The 15,691-nt window shown below is 38.2% G+C and overlaps 1 protein-coding gene across 5 annotated transcripts in view; it reads left to right on the top strand.

Moving 5' to 3' along the window:
- VEPH1 (ventricular zone expressed PH domain containing 1) overlaps positions 1 to 12,227 on the top strand; it is a 192,717-nt gene extending 180,490 nt beyond the window's left edge. For 4 of the 5 annotated variants that reach the window (XM_079766882.1, XM_079766885.1, XM_079766883.1 and 1 more), the window contains one exon: positions 8,010 to 9,064. In XM_079766882.1, the coding sequence (XP_079623008.1) occupies positions 8,010 to 8,392 (383 nt within the window). In that variant the 3' untranslated portion in view covers positions 8,393 to 9,064. Of the gene's footprint in view, positions 1 to 8,009; positions 9,065 to 11,670 lie in introns of those variants that run through there. The other variant, XM_079766886.1, reaches the window with a different exon arrangement.
- Positions 12,228 to 15,691: the final 3,464 nt, after the last annotated feature.

The raw sequence follows: 15,691 nt of genomic DNA, 5'->3' as shown, positions 1-15,691 counted from the left end.
AAATTATAATTGGATAAAGACATTCAGAATTGCAAGAAATCTTAGAACAAGATAGAAACCTTAAATTGTTGAATTCTTATACTCTTATGTATAACTACATAAATTATTATCTTTCATTATGCTACATTACAAAGTTTTAGGTTCCACTTTGCATGATGTCTAAGGATCATGAGGATTGGTCTCCTGATTCTCACTCCTCATCCCTTGCTCTCAAGTCCCACCAGATTCCATCACATAGAATGAGTGATAATTCTTAAAATGCATTTGCTGCCCCCTCTCTAAGCATTGACCCTTTGCATATGATTTCAAAAAAAAAAAAATACCCTTCCTTCCTTTATGTTCAAAACTGCTACTTGTCCCTCATAGTTCAGCTCAGTCAACATCAGTCCCAGGAGGTTTTCCTGCTTGCTACACTCCAGTTTAGAATACGTGCCACTCCTGTTTGTTCCAGTCTCCCTTAGCTCTGGCCCTTGGATACATTTGACCAATGGGGATACCAGCAGGAGATAAGAGAGAGAGAAACACCTGGCTGGAGCCGCTCCATTGGTTGAGCATTGGCCCATGAACGGAAAGGTCATGGGTTTAGTTCCTGGGCAGGTTATATGCCTGGGTTGTGGGCTTGATCTCTGGTTGGGGACTGCAAAAGGCACCTAACCGATGTTTCTCTTTCCCTCTGCCTTCCTCTCTCTCTAAAACCAATAAAAACATCTTTTAAATAAATGAATAAAATAAAAGCATGTCCTGGGGGGGGGGAAGATTGAAAAATAATAATAATTTTTAAAAATAGAAAAGAGAGAGAAGGTGAAGAATGAGGCCCAGTTTCCTCTCTGCTTGGTCACTGCAGGTTGACTGTGTCCTCCACCCATGGCCACAGCTCCAGTCAGGCAGCACCCTCCACCCAGTTCTGCCTCTGGGTGCTAAGTGTCCTCTCCCTTTTCCTCTTCAGGCAAATGACTGTTTATTATGCCTCCTAATAGGTTCTGGGCCCAGAGTAGCATGGTGCTTTTCCTATATATTTCCCACATCTATGTAAATAGTTCCTTTATTAACTCACCCTAATTACCAACCTGAGGTGCCATCTATCTCCTGCCAGGATCCTGCATGGAGCATAGCTGATACCATCTGGTAGCTGTGCTGACTGGACCTTCATAGGCCTTGGGCCCTTCCATCCTTGAAAAAAGCAAGGTCCTCCCTCATGGGGCTTCAAAAGAACTTTCAAATAAAGCCCAGTATAACCTCTCCATGACCATTTGATACATAGTCTCTTTCCTGGATCTTGCATCTAGGAATTATGAATCACCCTCATATCCTCAGCCTTCAGCTCATCACCATGTCCCAACATAACTGCTTTATTACTTACTTATGAGTTCATTCATTCTTCCAGCTTTTTTAGGTGTTTTGTTTTGTTTTCATGTGCTTTCCCTCACATATCCCTCTTATTACCTCAGTTCTTTTCTGCGCTCTTCCTAGAATATTCTTTCTCCCTTCTTCAGCAGGTGCCTGGCTCTCATGTTACCTCCTCACAGCTAGAAGTAGAACTTCCTTTCTCCAAGTGCTATAATGCTTGGCTTTTACTTCTCCAGTGGTATTCACCAAACTCTATATTGAGCTGTAGAATTTGTAAAATGCTTTATCTCTCCACAAGATGATAAATTCAAGCTCCCGCTAAGCTGGGCTTTATAACCCCTCAGATCCAAAAACAGTGCCTTACAGCTTATCTGTGCCCAAAAGTATGTGTAAGATGATTGGGTGGTTGAGAGATAAATAGATGCATATTCTTTATTGCTTTACTCCTGTGGTGGGGTTTCTGAGCTTTACGGTATCTATTTGATATTATTTCATTCTTATTCACCAACTTCATGTTGAGTAAGATTAACACCTTCAAAATTCATCTTTTATCAACATAAATATTTTCAACGCTTGGTGCACAAAAGAAATACAAGTACTGTATAAACGTGTATTAGCATTCTGAAAGACATTTATGCTGGGAACATGATAACAGCTTAGGTTCCAATAGCACTAAAGAATTCAGTTTAATATCCCATAGTTCTTTCAGCCAACTGATAATTAAGGAAAGGAACAGATACAGCTTGGTAGAGAATGTCTTAGCCAAATTGTGGTGCTTTGAATGAAATAATGTGCTAATTGACAAGTGAGAAAATATTTAAATATCCTGTATGCATTACCTGCAAATAAGGTAGTTTTAAACACATACTCATTCCCTCATAGTCTCATTCTGCATCGTATTTTTCAAATACGATGCAATACGATCATCCTTAGAAAGAATTAGTTCCATGTTTTAGGCATAAAGAGACTGTAATATTATATGAGAATTATGGCTTACAAGGACGTGCTATGGGCAATAGACCTATTAAAATGACACATGGTCAGTCATGCATATGCTAGACAAATTGAAAAAAATTAAGACATGAGATAGCAGCTGGAAAAAATTTGAAGTCTTTTTCTTGTTGCCTCTTGAAACTATTTTTAAATTAATCCTACAGCTACAAATAACCTGGCTTTTGCAGAAGTATCTAAAGCTAACTCTGATGCCTAAATTGGAGCCCTCACATGTAGCTATGTGAAAGTTACTAAAACCCTTTCCACGGACTTAGAACAAGGCCTGTGTTCTAAGTCTTTGCTTAGCAGCATTTCTCTATAGTCCTTCTTGCTTTGTTCTCAAGTAAGACTATCGTTTTGTCTTGAGTCCTTCACTGTCATTATGGCCGTGCGGGTATGTGGGCGTGATAACCCACCCTTACCTTGTCTCAGACAACTCCTTCAACTACTTTGCCAAGTGCTCCTCACGAACTTTTGACACATACTCTTCAAGGGAAACATGTGGGTCTGCCTTGAGGAGAAATACTTGTAGCTAATCTCCTATGTGCCTAAATATTACCTAAATCAATCATGGTTTCAAATGGGCTCAGGTCCCATGGTTATCTCAAATGCTTCTTTGAGTGAATATGGGAAAACTAAGACAGGAAAAATGTACTGTTAGTAAATGGCATCGCCTTAAATCATCTTCCCATGAAAACCGTGGAAGAAAGCAATGTGATTACAAATTGTGAAGTAAAATCTTTAATAAAAGTAGTGACAGGGGGTGGGGGAGTGCTCTGCCACCTACCTAGTGTCCTCACATAAATTTCTTTATTTTGATTTGATCTCTCAACATTCTTGTTAAGCAGGAGAGAGCTGTTATTATTTCCTCATTGCTGATCAGGAAACTGTAGTGGAGAAGACTCAAATCTAACTCTTCTGAAATTTTATTTAAAAATCCTTGAACATTACAGTTAGGTTAGCAATTTTTTTTTTCTAATTTGAAAGCATGGAAATGGTGTTAATTTTTTTTTTTAAATCTAGCCCTAGCTGGTTTAGCTCAGTGGATAGAGCGTCAGCCTGTGGACTTCAGGGTTCCAGGTTGGATTCCAGTCAAGAGCACATGCCCGGGGTTGTGGGCTGGATCCCCAGTGTGGCATGCAGGAGGCAGCCAATCAATGATTCTCTCTCATCATTGATGTTTCTATCTCTCTCCCCCTCTCCCTTCCTCTCTGAAATCAATAAAAATATATATTTTTAAAAATGGTAAGCTATTTTTGATTTGGATTTTTGTTGTTGCTGGTTTGTTGTTTCCTGTTTTTCTCCTCTTGGATCTGCTCTTGGACCTTTCCTTCCTCTTCCCAGACAGGCCACTGTGCCCGTCATTCTGCCTCAACAGCACCTTGTTAGTAAACACTCATTGAACACACAGCCCAGGCGGATGCTGTGTGAGGCTGCTCCTGCTCTGTGGGTAAGCATAGCACCTGGAGAAGACCTGTGTTCTAAGTGCTTCACCTGAGGTAACTTTACCTGAAGTAGGACCTGAAGTAACTGCAGAGAGGCTGCACAAAGGAAGCTCCTTGTTTATGGAAAATTTAAATTTGCAAAGGATATTACTAGCTTCAAGAATGTTCTAAGTAAGGTGATTGATTCCTAGTAAAACAAAGCAGAACACAAATCATTTTTTTCTTTAATTCTTTAAAGTATTACATTAAGTCTCCTTTTTCTCCCATTGACCTTTCCCTGGCACTCCCACCACCCACCCCCCAGCACATGCCCTCAACCCCCTAGTGTCTGTGTCCATTCGTTATGCTCATATGCATGCATACAAGTCCTTTGGTTGATCTCTTACCCACCCTGCCCCTGCCTTCTCTCTTAGATTGGATGGTCTATTCGGTACTTGTATGACTCCAGCTCTATTTTATTCATCAGTTTATGTTGTTCATTATATTCCACAAATGAGTGAGATCATGTGACATATATCTTTTTCTGACTGGCTTATTTCGCTTAGCATAATGCTCTCCAGGTCCATCCATGCTGTTGCAAATGGTAAAAGTTCTTTCTTTTTTACAGCAGCACAGTATTCCATTGTGTAGATGTACCACTGTTTTTTAACCCACCCATCTGCTGATGGGCACTTAGGCTGTTTCTAAATCTTAGTTATTATAAATTGTGCTGCTATGAACATAGGGGTGCATATATCCTTTCTGATTGGTGTTTCTGATTTCTCAGGATATATTCCTAGAAGTGGGATTACTGGGTCAAATGAAAGGTCCATTGTTAATTTTTTGAGGAAACTCCATTCTGTTTTCCACAGTGGCTGCACCAGTCTGCATTCCCACCAGCAGTGAAGGAGGGTTCCTTTTTCTCCACATCCTCTCCAGTACTTGTTGTTTGTTGATTTGTTGGTGATAGCCATTCTGACAGGTGTGAGATGGTACTGCATTGTCATTTTTACTAGTATTTGCATCTCTCAGATAATTAGTGATTTTGAGCTTGTTTTCATATGTCTCTCAGCCTTCTGTATGTTCACTTTTGAAAAGTGTCTATTTAGGTCCCTTGCCCATTGTTTGATTGATTGTTGACCTTCTTTTTGTTAAGATGTATAAGTTTCGTATAAATTTTGGAAATTAAACCCTTATCGGAGATAACATTGGCAAATATGTTCTCCCATGCAGTGGGCTTTCTTGTTGTTTTGTTGATGGTTTCTTTTCCTATGCAGAAGCTTTTTATTTTGATGTAGTTCCATTTGTTTATTTTCTCCTTAGTTTCCACTGTCCTAGGAGCTGTATCAGTAAAAATATTGCTATGACATGTCTGATATTTTGCTGCCTGTGATTCTTCTAAGATTTTTATGGTTTCCCATCTTACGTTTAAGTCCTTTATCCATTTTGAGTTCATTTTTGTGTATGGTGTAAGTTGGTGATCTAGTTTCTTTTCTTTCTTTCTTTCTTTTTTTTTTTTTTTTTTTTTTTTTTTGGCATGTATTTGTCCAATTTTCCCAACACCATTTATTGGAGAGACTGTCTTGACTCCTTTGTATGCTCTTGCCTCCTTTATCAAATATTAATTGAGCATAGTGGTTTGGGTCGATCTCTGGGTTCTCTAGTCTATTCCATTGGTCTATATGTCTGTTCTTGTGCCAGTACCAGGCAGTTTTGAGAACAGTGGCTTTGTAATACAGCTTGATATCTGGTATTGAGATCCCTCCAACTTTGTTCTTCTTTCTCAGGATTGCTGCAGCTATTCGGGATCTTTTTTTATTTCAGATGAATTTTTGGAGAGTTTGTTCTAGGTCTGTGAAATATGCCATTGGTATTTTAATAGGGATTGCACTGAATCTATAGATTGTTTTGGGTAGTATAGACATTTTAATGATGTTGAGTCTACCAATCCATGAACACGGTATATTCTTCCATTTGTTTATGTCTTCCTCTTTCTCTTTTTTCAGTGTCCTGTAGTTTTCTGAGTACAGGTCTTTTACCTCCTTAGTTAAGTTTATTCCTAGGTATTTTAATTTTTTTGTTGGAGTGGTAAATGGGATTGTTTTTTTAGTTTCTCTTTCTGTGAGTTCATTATTGGTGTATAAGAAAGCCATAGATTTCTGGGTGTTAATTTTGTATCCGGTTACATTGCCAAATTAATTTATTAAGTCTAGTTGTTTTTTGATGGAATTTTTAGGGTTTTCTATGTACAATATCATGTCATCTGCAAATAATGACTCTTTTGCTTCTTTTCCAATTTGGATGCCTTTTATTTCTTCTTCTTGTCTGATCACTATGGCTAGCACTTCCAGTACTATGTCGAACAGGAGTGGTGAAAGTAGGCATCCCTGCCTTGTTCCTGTTCTTAGGGGAAATGGTTTTAGTTTTTACCCATTGAGTATGATGTTGGCTGTAGGTTTGTCATTTAAGGCTTTTATTGTGTTGAGGTATGATCCCTCTATTCCCACTTTTCTGAGAGTTTTTATCAGGAAAGGGTGTTGGATTTTGTCAAATGCTTTTTCTGCATCAATTGATATAATGATGTGATTTTAATCTCTCAATTTGTTTACGTAATGTATAATGTTTATTGATTTGTGAATATTGTACCATCCTTGCATCCACAAATCATTTTCTTGATGTGATTGTCAATACTTCCTGGGTTCCTGCTTTCGCTGGTCTCTGTTATGCACAATACTAACCACAGTGAAATTTCTCAGAGAATGGGAGACGCTTCTCAACACTGATGTCTCAGATCAAATGTCACCTCAAATGTCCAAGCTCTTTTCTGATGACTTAAATGCATGTGCACCAACCCCAAGTCACTCACTCTCTATTCTATTTTTATCATATATATTTGATATGTGTTTTCTGATTTTAGCCTTAATTTGGGATTGACAATGAGACATCATTGACTACTTTTCAGACAAGGGGGAAAAAGCCAAACTAGCCTCATTAGGACTTTGTTTGTGAAAGCTACATATTTCATTATTCTTACCTTGAAAATGCAATCAAGATGGACAAATCTTCCTCTGAGATATTTATTTGATCTAAATTAGAAAAGGGAAATGGTAGGGTAGGAAGGATAAGGTCAAACAGGCTTTCTCCAAATTTCCAAGTGATAGAAAATATGTCATTCCTTTCCAATTGCTGTGAAAATTGAACATAAATCTATAGAAGTAAATTTTGTCATACTCCCCAGAAATTAGATGCTTTTATATAAACTTAAAGTAATTATTAAAAGAAATTAAATTCTTCCATTCAACATCTAACCTTCTGACATGGTAACGCATCTTCTAATTCTATGGATATGTGTAATGATAATATAATGGTGAACACTCTACTTCAATGTCTAATTAATCAATTCATTCAACAGATATTTATAGGCTTCCTGTTATTTTCCAGGCACTGTGTTAAAGGCCTGGTGATACAACAGTGAACAAAGCAGGGACACTGCCCTCAGGGAGCTTTCAGTTGGATGAGGGAAAAAGACATTCATCAGCTAAACACCACTAACAATCTCCAGATGATGATGCCTGATATAAAAGAATCATGCCAGATGCTATGGGAACATATAACAGGCAAAGCCACTCTGGTCTGGGTTTTGGGAAGGTCTACCAAAGGAAGCAACATTGGAGTTGAAACATGCATTATTGGTTGTTAACTAGGCTAAGCGAGAGTGTGGAAGGTGAAGAGAGAGTATGTGTGTTCCAGAGAGTGGAAATATAATGTTCAAAAGAACTGGGTAAATTTGCCTTTGCAGCTGTTATGGCTTTAGGAAAACATGTCTTTTTGGAGCAGTGTGTTGACTTTTGCTGCCAAATAGCTGAATATATGTGTTTTGTGATTATTTATGAAGTTATATTTCTCAGCGGTTCATGTGAACAGAATATCATGAAACAAAGTAGTTACGAAGCACAGAAAGCTGGCTATCGGGATCAACCTTAGAAACTGGTAACCAGATGCTCTTTTTCTGAACCATATTTCTTTTGAAAAATCTCTATGAGGTCTTTCAACACTTTCCCATCATCTAAACTGTGCATCCTTTCAGGGACAAAGGGAGAAAGGTTAACCAAATTCATAATTTATTAGCCCACTTTCCAAATATGCTTTACTGGGTTCTGGTTCCCTGGACAATTCTGACTTTTGATCACTTGCCAAATAACTAATGGAAAATAAATGGCTTGATCATTCTGTTACCTTCAACAGTTGTAAATCAAGACGGCCAGCCTCTCATAGAAGGGAAACTTAAAGAGAAGCAAGTCAGATGGAAGTTCATCAAAAGGTGGAAAACCCGTTACTTCACACTGGCTGGAAACCAACTTCTGTTTCAAAAAGGAAAGTCTGTAAGTTCCTCTGCTGTTTATTACCCCCGCATTTTTAAAGTCTTGATTTCCACCAACCAGCTAGGTAGGCTATTTTGTCTTGAGTTAAATATCAATATTTTTTTTCTTCTCCATTTTACAATTTTACAGTGTTGTTTTATTACCATGCTCCTTTCACTGCCCATTCTGTTCATGTCTATGTTAGTTGGTTCACTGTCCGTCTTCATTTTATTATGGGAGCTGTTTTTTGTTGACTTAAGTTTTTAGAAGATAAACTGCTCTTGACTGGGACACCGTGCCTTTTGTTTCCCTGCGGATCACCTACATACATTTATGGCTCATCCTATTGACTGCGATTTCTTTTATAGTTACAGGTTTTATTTAGAGGTGGGGACCGAAGGAAGGGGAACCATGGACAGGGAGGAAGAAAAAAAGGCTGGCCTATTTTAAGTTACTTTTGAAATCACCAAAGTTTAATTTGATTAGGGGGAAAAAAATGCTATCTTTCATTCAGTGAACGAATAAAATGGGATTCTAAAATAATTAATAAATATTCATTGAATAGAATTTTCCATCTGAGCAAGGACGCTGAGTAAATATCTGTATTCTGAATTTTCAGGGAGAAACCTATTAACAATGTAAAGTTTTCCCCTTCTTTTCAAATCAGATTTATTGTCATTCAACTCTACTCAATCAGGATCAGGGAAATAAAATCTTGACCTACTTCTTGGCTACTTTGAAATATTATAAAAATAATAATAATAATAATAATAATAATAACAACAACAACTCATCAGAGCTCACCACATGCCACACTGGATTGCCTCAAACAATCCTTTGAGGTCAGCACTATTATTATTGCCACTTTACAGAAGGGGAAACAAGGCTCAAAGAGACTGATTGGCTTGACCAAAGATAGAGCCAGTAAGGTGAAGAGGGCAAAACTGGAGTCAGGCTTGGGCAGTATGACACCAAACATGTTAAGTGAGTACTTAGTCCTGCTTCCTTGTACACTTAAACACAGAGCCGGTGGCACAGCAAACTGTGTCTGAATTAATTAATGAAAGGTCTTAAATTACTTAAAAATACAATGCACTGAGAACATATGCACTATATTTTTAGAGTGCTCATTATAAAATTTATTTATTACCCAACAGAATCAAATATGGCATATCTGAATTTGACAAATGCTGATCAGTGCTTTTTCAATCTATACAACTTCATGTTAACTTTTTGAGTAAAAAAAAGAGACTTTGAAGACACCTATTCTAAACTCATGTTACTTTCTTCATTGTGTGTATAATAAAATATACAGATGGATTTTTCTGTGGCTGAAGATCTTTTTAAAAGGGAAGTATAGTGTGTGTTCAATTTAGACAGTTATTGGAGGTTTAAGAAACATTGTTTTTGTTTAGTATAGGTTCACATTGAAGCATGTTTAAAGTGTTAAAATGGCCATCTGAATTTTCTGTTTTCATTTAAAAAGTCAGGAATATAAGTCAAAATGTAGTGACTTCTAAGATCTCTTGAGTCAAAGCAGAGTCAGTGCCTAAGAGTGTTTTTCCTGAACTCTAATAATGACCTTTATCCTTCTTGATTCAGAGCTTTTTAATAAAGTTTAGAGAATAAGCTATTTTATAGTTGGCAAACTTGTTTGACATCTTTATTGGGAAATAATGGTTTAACATTCCAGAAACCTGACAAAACATACGGCTCAAATATTGGGAAATAGTATAAAATAGTATAAGGACCACAGCAAAATCTCCTTCAGCCCCAGGGACACAGTAACCTGGCAGTGGTCAGCAGTCTAGCCACATTGTAAAGGGCCTTTCTTGTAAATGAGAAAAAATGTGCATTTTAAAATAAAAACATGTTATTTTCTGTTAAGAAACTGTTAAGATCTCTACCAACCAGCTAGGCAACAGTGTCCTTTAACTTCCTGGCCATTTCTATCTTGGTTAATTCACTGTCCTTCTTGAAATAACTATGATAACATCTTTTTTATCAATTCTTTCACTTATCAGTCTCTGTACTATAGACTAATCCAAAGAAATACAATTTTATTATCCTCAGATACTGTAAACCACAGTAAGCTGACAAATATTGTCTAGTGCAGGTATCTTCCAAGTTTATCCTATATAGCCCCTAAAAGATTTTGGAAGGATCTATATTACTGATAGTATTTTAAGTTGTATCAACACTTTAATCATAAATTTAAACAGTTGCACAAAGTGTAATTTCTGTTGAATTATAGGCATTTTCATTTTAAAATAAAAGGATCACATATTTTCTTTAAATGTAACCACTGAAATAAAATACCATAGCAATTTGACACCTAACACTATCCATTTAAAAATTACATAAATTAGTTCTTCTTAATAGAAATGTTTACATTGTGTCATTTTTCCTTGAAATCATATTTTTGTCCTAACTCTCCCACAGCATTTCACTGTAAACACCCTATAATTTCTCATTGCAATAAAGCTATGTATATAAATTGAAATTTAATTTTAATTTCTTGTGACCATCAGTCTCTAAGTACTAAGGTTTTTTATTTTTCTCTTTTAAAAAATTATCATTTATGAAAAGCCGTAAGTATAATACCAAATGTATTATTATATTACTAGTTATCAACCATTAAAAAGTGAAATGCTATTGGAAATGCATCTCTTAACAAAATAAAAGGGGATGATTGTGTTGCCTTGTTTGACGGATGCTTCCCTGGCATTAATATTCTGTATTGCTTTTGTAAATTTGTTTGATGCTCTTGAGATTCTTCCAAGTTGCAAATACACCATGGAAAGTTTGGGGTGAGCGAGAAGGGTATCTTTTCATTGCAAAGTGGAAGAAGGGTGATTGTACAGGAGAGGTGGGAAAGGGGAATTGACAAGATCCTCAACCACAGGTACATTCTCCAGGAGAAAAGATGGAGTTAAAGTCCTGAAATTGCTTTAAACAAGTATCTGACCCCTTAAAACTATTCAGGCTAGCAGACAAATGACGCTTCCAAAGTTCCACAGAGTTTCAAAAACAGTTTGATCTACTTAAACACTGAAACCCTTTTTATTCTATTAATACCCCTTTCTCAGATATAGCAGAAAGTAAAATTAAATTCCATGTTTCCCAAATTATCTCAAATTCTGAGTTAACGGTACTCCAAATTGTACTGTTAAGTTTTTCCCTATTAATGAAGTTTTCATATTAATAGAAAATGACATAAAATCAAAGAAATATGAATTAAGCATTTTCCCCAACTCCAAGGTATAATTTCTATAAATTAGCTATCTTGTGCCAATTTATGATACGATATAATTTCTATAAATTAGCTATCTTGTGCCAATTTATGATACGATAAACAAAGGGCCAATTGTTCACTCCTTTCTTGTTCTAACGACCCTTTGAGGCAATGGCGCCCCAAATAACAAAGGCTTTGAGCCAGATGAAGCAAAAGGATTCTGATCCTCTTGGAAAATTCTCCAGTAGCCAGAGATCTTTCCATACTCTGCGAGCCAGCTCATGTGTTTTACTTCCCATATGCATTTCAGAAAGACGATCCTGATGACTCTCCAATAGAACTCAGCAAAGTACAGAGCGTGAAGGTTGTGGGCAGGAAACGCAGGGACCGCTCGCTCCCTCGGGCTTTTGAAATCTTCACAGACAATAAAACCTATGTTTTCAAGGCCAAGGATGAGAAGAACGCCGAAGAGTGGCTCCAGTGCATCAATGTGGCAGTTGCCCAAGCAAAAGAGAGAGAAAGTCGAGAGGTAACCACATATCTGTAGGGACTCGCAAGCCGACCTCACACTGACTGTGTACAATGGCATTGCATTATCACTGCCAATGTCAAGAAAAAAAAGATAAATTTGCCGAGTCATGTATTTTTTTTTACTAAATACCAGTGGGACAGTTTTTCCTCAGAAGCAGTACCCAAAAGTGGCAGGATTTCTAGCACATTTTATATCCTAATGGCATTTGCATTAACTTCAGAACATTTGTGTAAGCTAGGATAAGCATAGGAAACCATGTTCTCCATCCCCAAATTCTGTGCCACTCCCATTTAAACTTGAGATTTGGGGTTTTGCCATTACCCACACTTTTTTTTTTTAAAAGAATTAAGTTGTGGGAAGCAGAATTCTGGAATGACTCCCAATGACCCACACCCTTTATAACCTTCTCCCCTTGAGTGTGGTGGAACCTGCAACTTGTTTCTAACTAGTGGAATATGGCAAAAGAGATAGACTGGTCTCTCTCCCGATTATGTGATGTTCTCCGGCAAGGGTAAAGAGATTTTGCAGATATAATGAAGGTCCTTAATTGGCTGACTTTGAGGTCATCAAAAGGATATGATCCTGAGTGAGCCTGACCTAATCAGATGAGCCCTTCAAAAGCAAGTCAGAGACTCTCTCTCACTGGCCTGGAATAAGCAAGCTGCTATGAATCCTACAGCTTCAAGGAAATGAATTTTGCCAGCAACCAGTGAGCGTGGAAGAGGATCCCCAGCCTCATGTAAGAGCCCAGCCCCAGCCCACACCTTGACTTCAGCTTTGCAAAGCCTGAGCAGAGGACCTAGCTGAGCCATACTTGGACTCCTGACCCACAGGAACTTCAAGATAATAAATATCTGCTTTTTAGAGCTGCTAAGTGTGTGGTGATTTGTTATGTAGCAGTAGATCACTAATACAAAAGCAAACTTGGGCTATACATAAAGGATCATTTTTTTTTCTTAGAAACCCGGAGAAAGATACAAATAGTCAATACCCTTAATTCATCCTTGACTACTGCTAACTCACTAAGACAGGAAATAGAAAAGAGGCCAACTGAGGAAGGAAACGATTCACTTTTAACATATAAACTTTGAGGTATTGTGAGACACAGAAGTTACTACAAGTGGGAAAATGGAGTTCTGAAGGTCAAAAGTTGGGCTTGTTGGATATAGGGATGGTCACTGAACATGTGGAATTAGTTGAAATTACTCAGGGTGAGCAAGACAAAAGACCTTCTAAGGGCTAACCTGAAAGTTTTCAGAAGTGATGAAAAAGATTAAACTCCTTTATGCCGTAGCAATTTGTGGAGCAGCTACCAAGCAACAGGTACCATGCTTGGCCTGGAGAGAGAGAAATAAAAGACTCAACTCCTCCACTCAAGGAACATACAGTGTAGTGGAAGAGACAGATGTTTACAACAAAAACGGAAATGCTCTGTGGCAAGTACCTTGATAGAGGTTTGTGAGAACACAGGAGAAGACACCACCACAATTAACTTTGAACTCAGTGTGGGCTCCCTCCCTGTTTCCCCAGAGTTGTCAAATAATGAGCTTGCCTTAAAGAACTATTCAGAGTGTTTCTGGCAGACACAGAGCAAATGGTCAGGAGAGGGAACCACCTTGCAAAGGCAAAGGAGAGAGAGGGAACATGGTCCATTTGCAAAACAGCAAATCCTTCTCTAGGATTGGAACATATGGGGCCTTTTGGGAAATGGTGCAGGATGATGCTAGCTTCCCTACAGGGCTATGGCATAAAGGGCTTGGTTCCATGCTAAGGATCTTGAACTTTGTCCTTAGATAGTGAAGCACCATTAAAAGGTTTTAAGAAGAGATAAATCATTTTGATAGTGGTATAGAGAAAGGGATATGAGATATTATAGCAGAGAGATGATTTGGGAGGTGCTTAGGAGGTGTTTAGGACCTAGACCAATGTAGTAGCTGGGAGACAGAGGGAAATGAAAGTGCAGAAAAAATATTGAACCAGTGAAATGGACAGGATACTGATGGATTGGAGAGAGCTGGGATGCCAGAATGTGGAGAAGTCTCTGATGACCCCTAATGCTTTCTTGGGAAACCTAATGAAGATGGCAGCATTCACTGAGAGAAAAAAATTTCCAAGCAACAGCTTGATAGGTGGGCCCATGGCAAATTAAATTTTAATGTATACATTCAGAGTAGAGACAAGTGATTTACCTTGGGACTAGAGGGACACCCCTTCTATGAAGCTGGGCAAGAAAGGGTGTGAAAACGTGTGTAAATGATTCTCTAAATATTATTTTAAACTCTACCATTGATTGGTTGCCTCCTGCACAGGCCCTGGGCCCGGGGCAGGGAGGAGCCTGCAACCAAGTACATGCCCTTGACTAGAATCAAACCTGGAACCCTTCCGTCCACAGGCCGATGCTCTATCCACTGAGCCAAACCAGCTAGGATTACCAGCTCCTTCTTAAGAGTCAGTGAGTAACCCTAGCTAGTTTGGTTGATTAGGAAAAACTGGTAACTGATGAATGGAAATAAAATATTAAGTGACACTGCATTAGTTATTAATAATTTAAATGCCAATCATGTTCTTGAACCTTTCATAGCAGAGATTACAGTAAAACGCTGGTTCCGTACTGATTCTGTTTTCACTAAATGCTTGTCCCCAGAAAGAAGAGAATGACCCTACCAGCTCAATTTGGAGGAAAATAATTATCTTTGCTGCTTGTTACAACATCCTTGTTACTTAATTAATGAAATGCCTCTAGTTTATAACACAATTCTCAAAGCCTTGGAACCGGATCTAAAGAGAAGTAAATGTATGAGGAGTAAATAATCTTTTTTCTGGTTTCATTCCATGATGCAGTGATTCCAAATGCAGCCAAATTCTCCTGGGTTCAGAATCACACAAGGAATTTCAGAATCCTCAGCTTCCCACTGATATTTCTGGCACTTCCACCCTTGCTGCCGGCTAGCTTACCACAGACTGGCCTTTCCCAAGAGGGCAGCCATTCCTGCTCCTGGTCTAAGAAGAAACCACATTTCTAAACATGTCTAAACCTTTTAAAATGTTGGTATAAATACAATTATAAGCATGGACAGAAATTCAAGTGGTTTTCATTTTTTACTTCGACTCTTTTTCCCACCCAAATAGCCATGGAAAATATAAATGTTTATGTGTGAGAATCTCATCTGATTATTTCTTGAGAACCTGGAGTTGGTAAAAAGAAATGCTCAATGCTTTTTTTAATACTAGGTTTTCTGGAAAATCCTTAGCTGGTGATGTTGAGGGACATTTATTGGATCATCTTCAATTTATCGCCTTTGAATTGAAGATGGTCCTTTGGGGCCTATTGAGTATGGCTTATTCTCAGGCATAAGTAAAGATTACCTGGTTGAAAAGCATTTTCCATTTTAGGAAACAATTGTGAGGTGATGCGAGAGATTATGTGAGCCGAACTCAAGGTGCACTGGAGAGAAGTAAATACCAAAAATGCCCTCATCAGGATTTCCAGTCCCCAAAATCTAACTCAGTTTTCAGATGAAAAATGAAGAAAACCCCAAGATGTCATCTTGTGTATAGACATCTTGGTGCCATTCCTCCCCAAAGATTCTTCTGGAAGATAGAGGGGTTGGATCCAGATCTTTCCACCATCGCATCACTTCCTGCCAGGCTTGTGTGGATCAGAAATTCCCAGAAGCAGGGGCTGCAGGGAGAGATCCTCCCGCCTCCGATGCGCAGTTTGTTAGATGGGTAGGCACAGGGCTGGGCCCAGGTGGCTCTGCCCTCGGTCCTTGGTGGGTGTAGGTGCAAATGCATGCTC

The sequence above is a fragment of the Cnephaeus nilssonii genome (genome assembly GCF_951640355.1).
Source record: "Cnephaeus nilssonii genome assembly, chromosome: 3".
Lineage (NCBI taxonomy): Eukaryota > Metazoa > Chordata > Mammalia > Chiroptera > Vespertilionidae > Cnephaeus > Cnephaeus nilssonii.
Note: the sequence above shows the minus strand (reverse complement) of the source record. Positions and strands in the feature narration are given on the sequence as shown.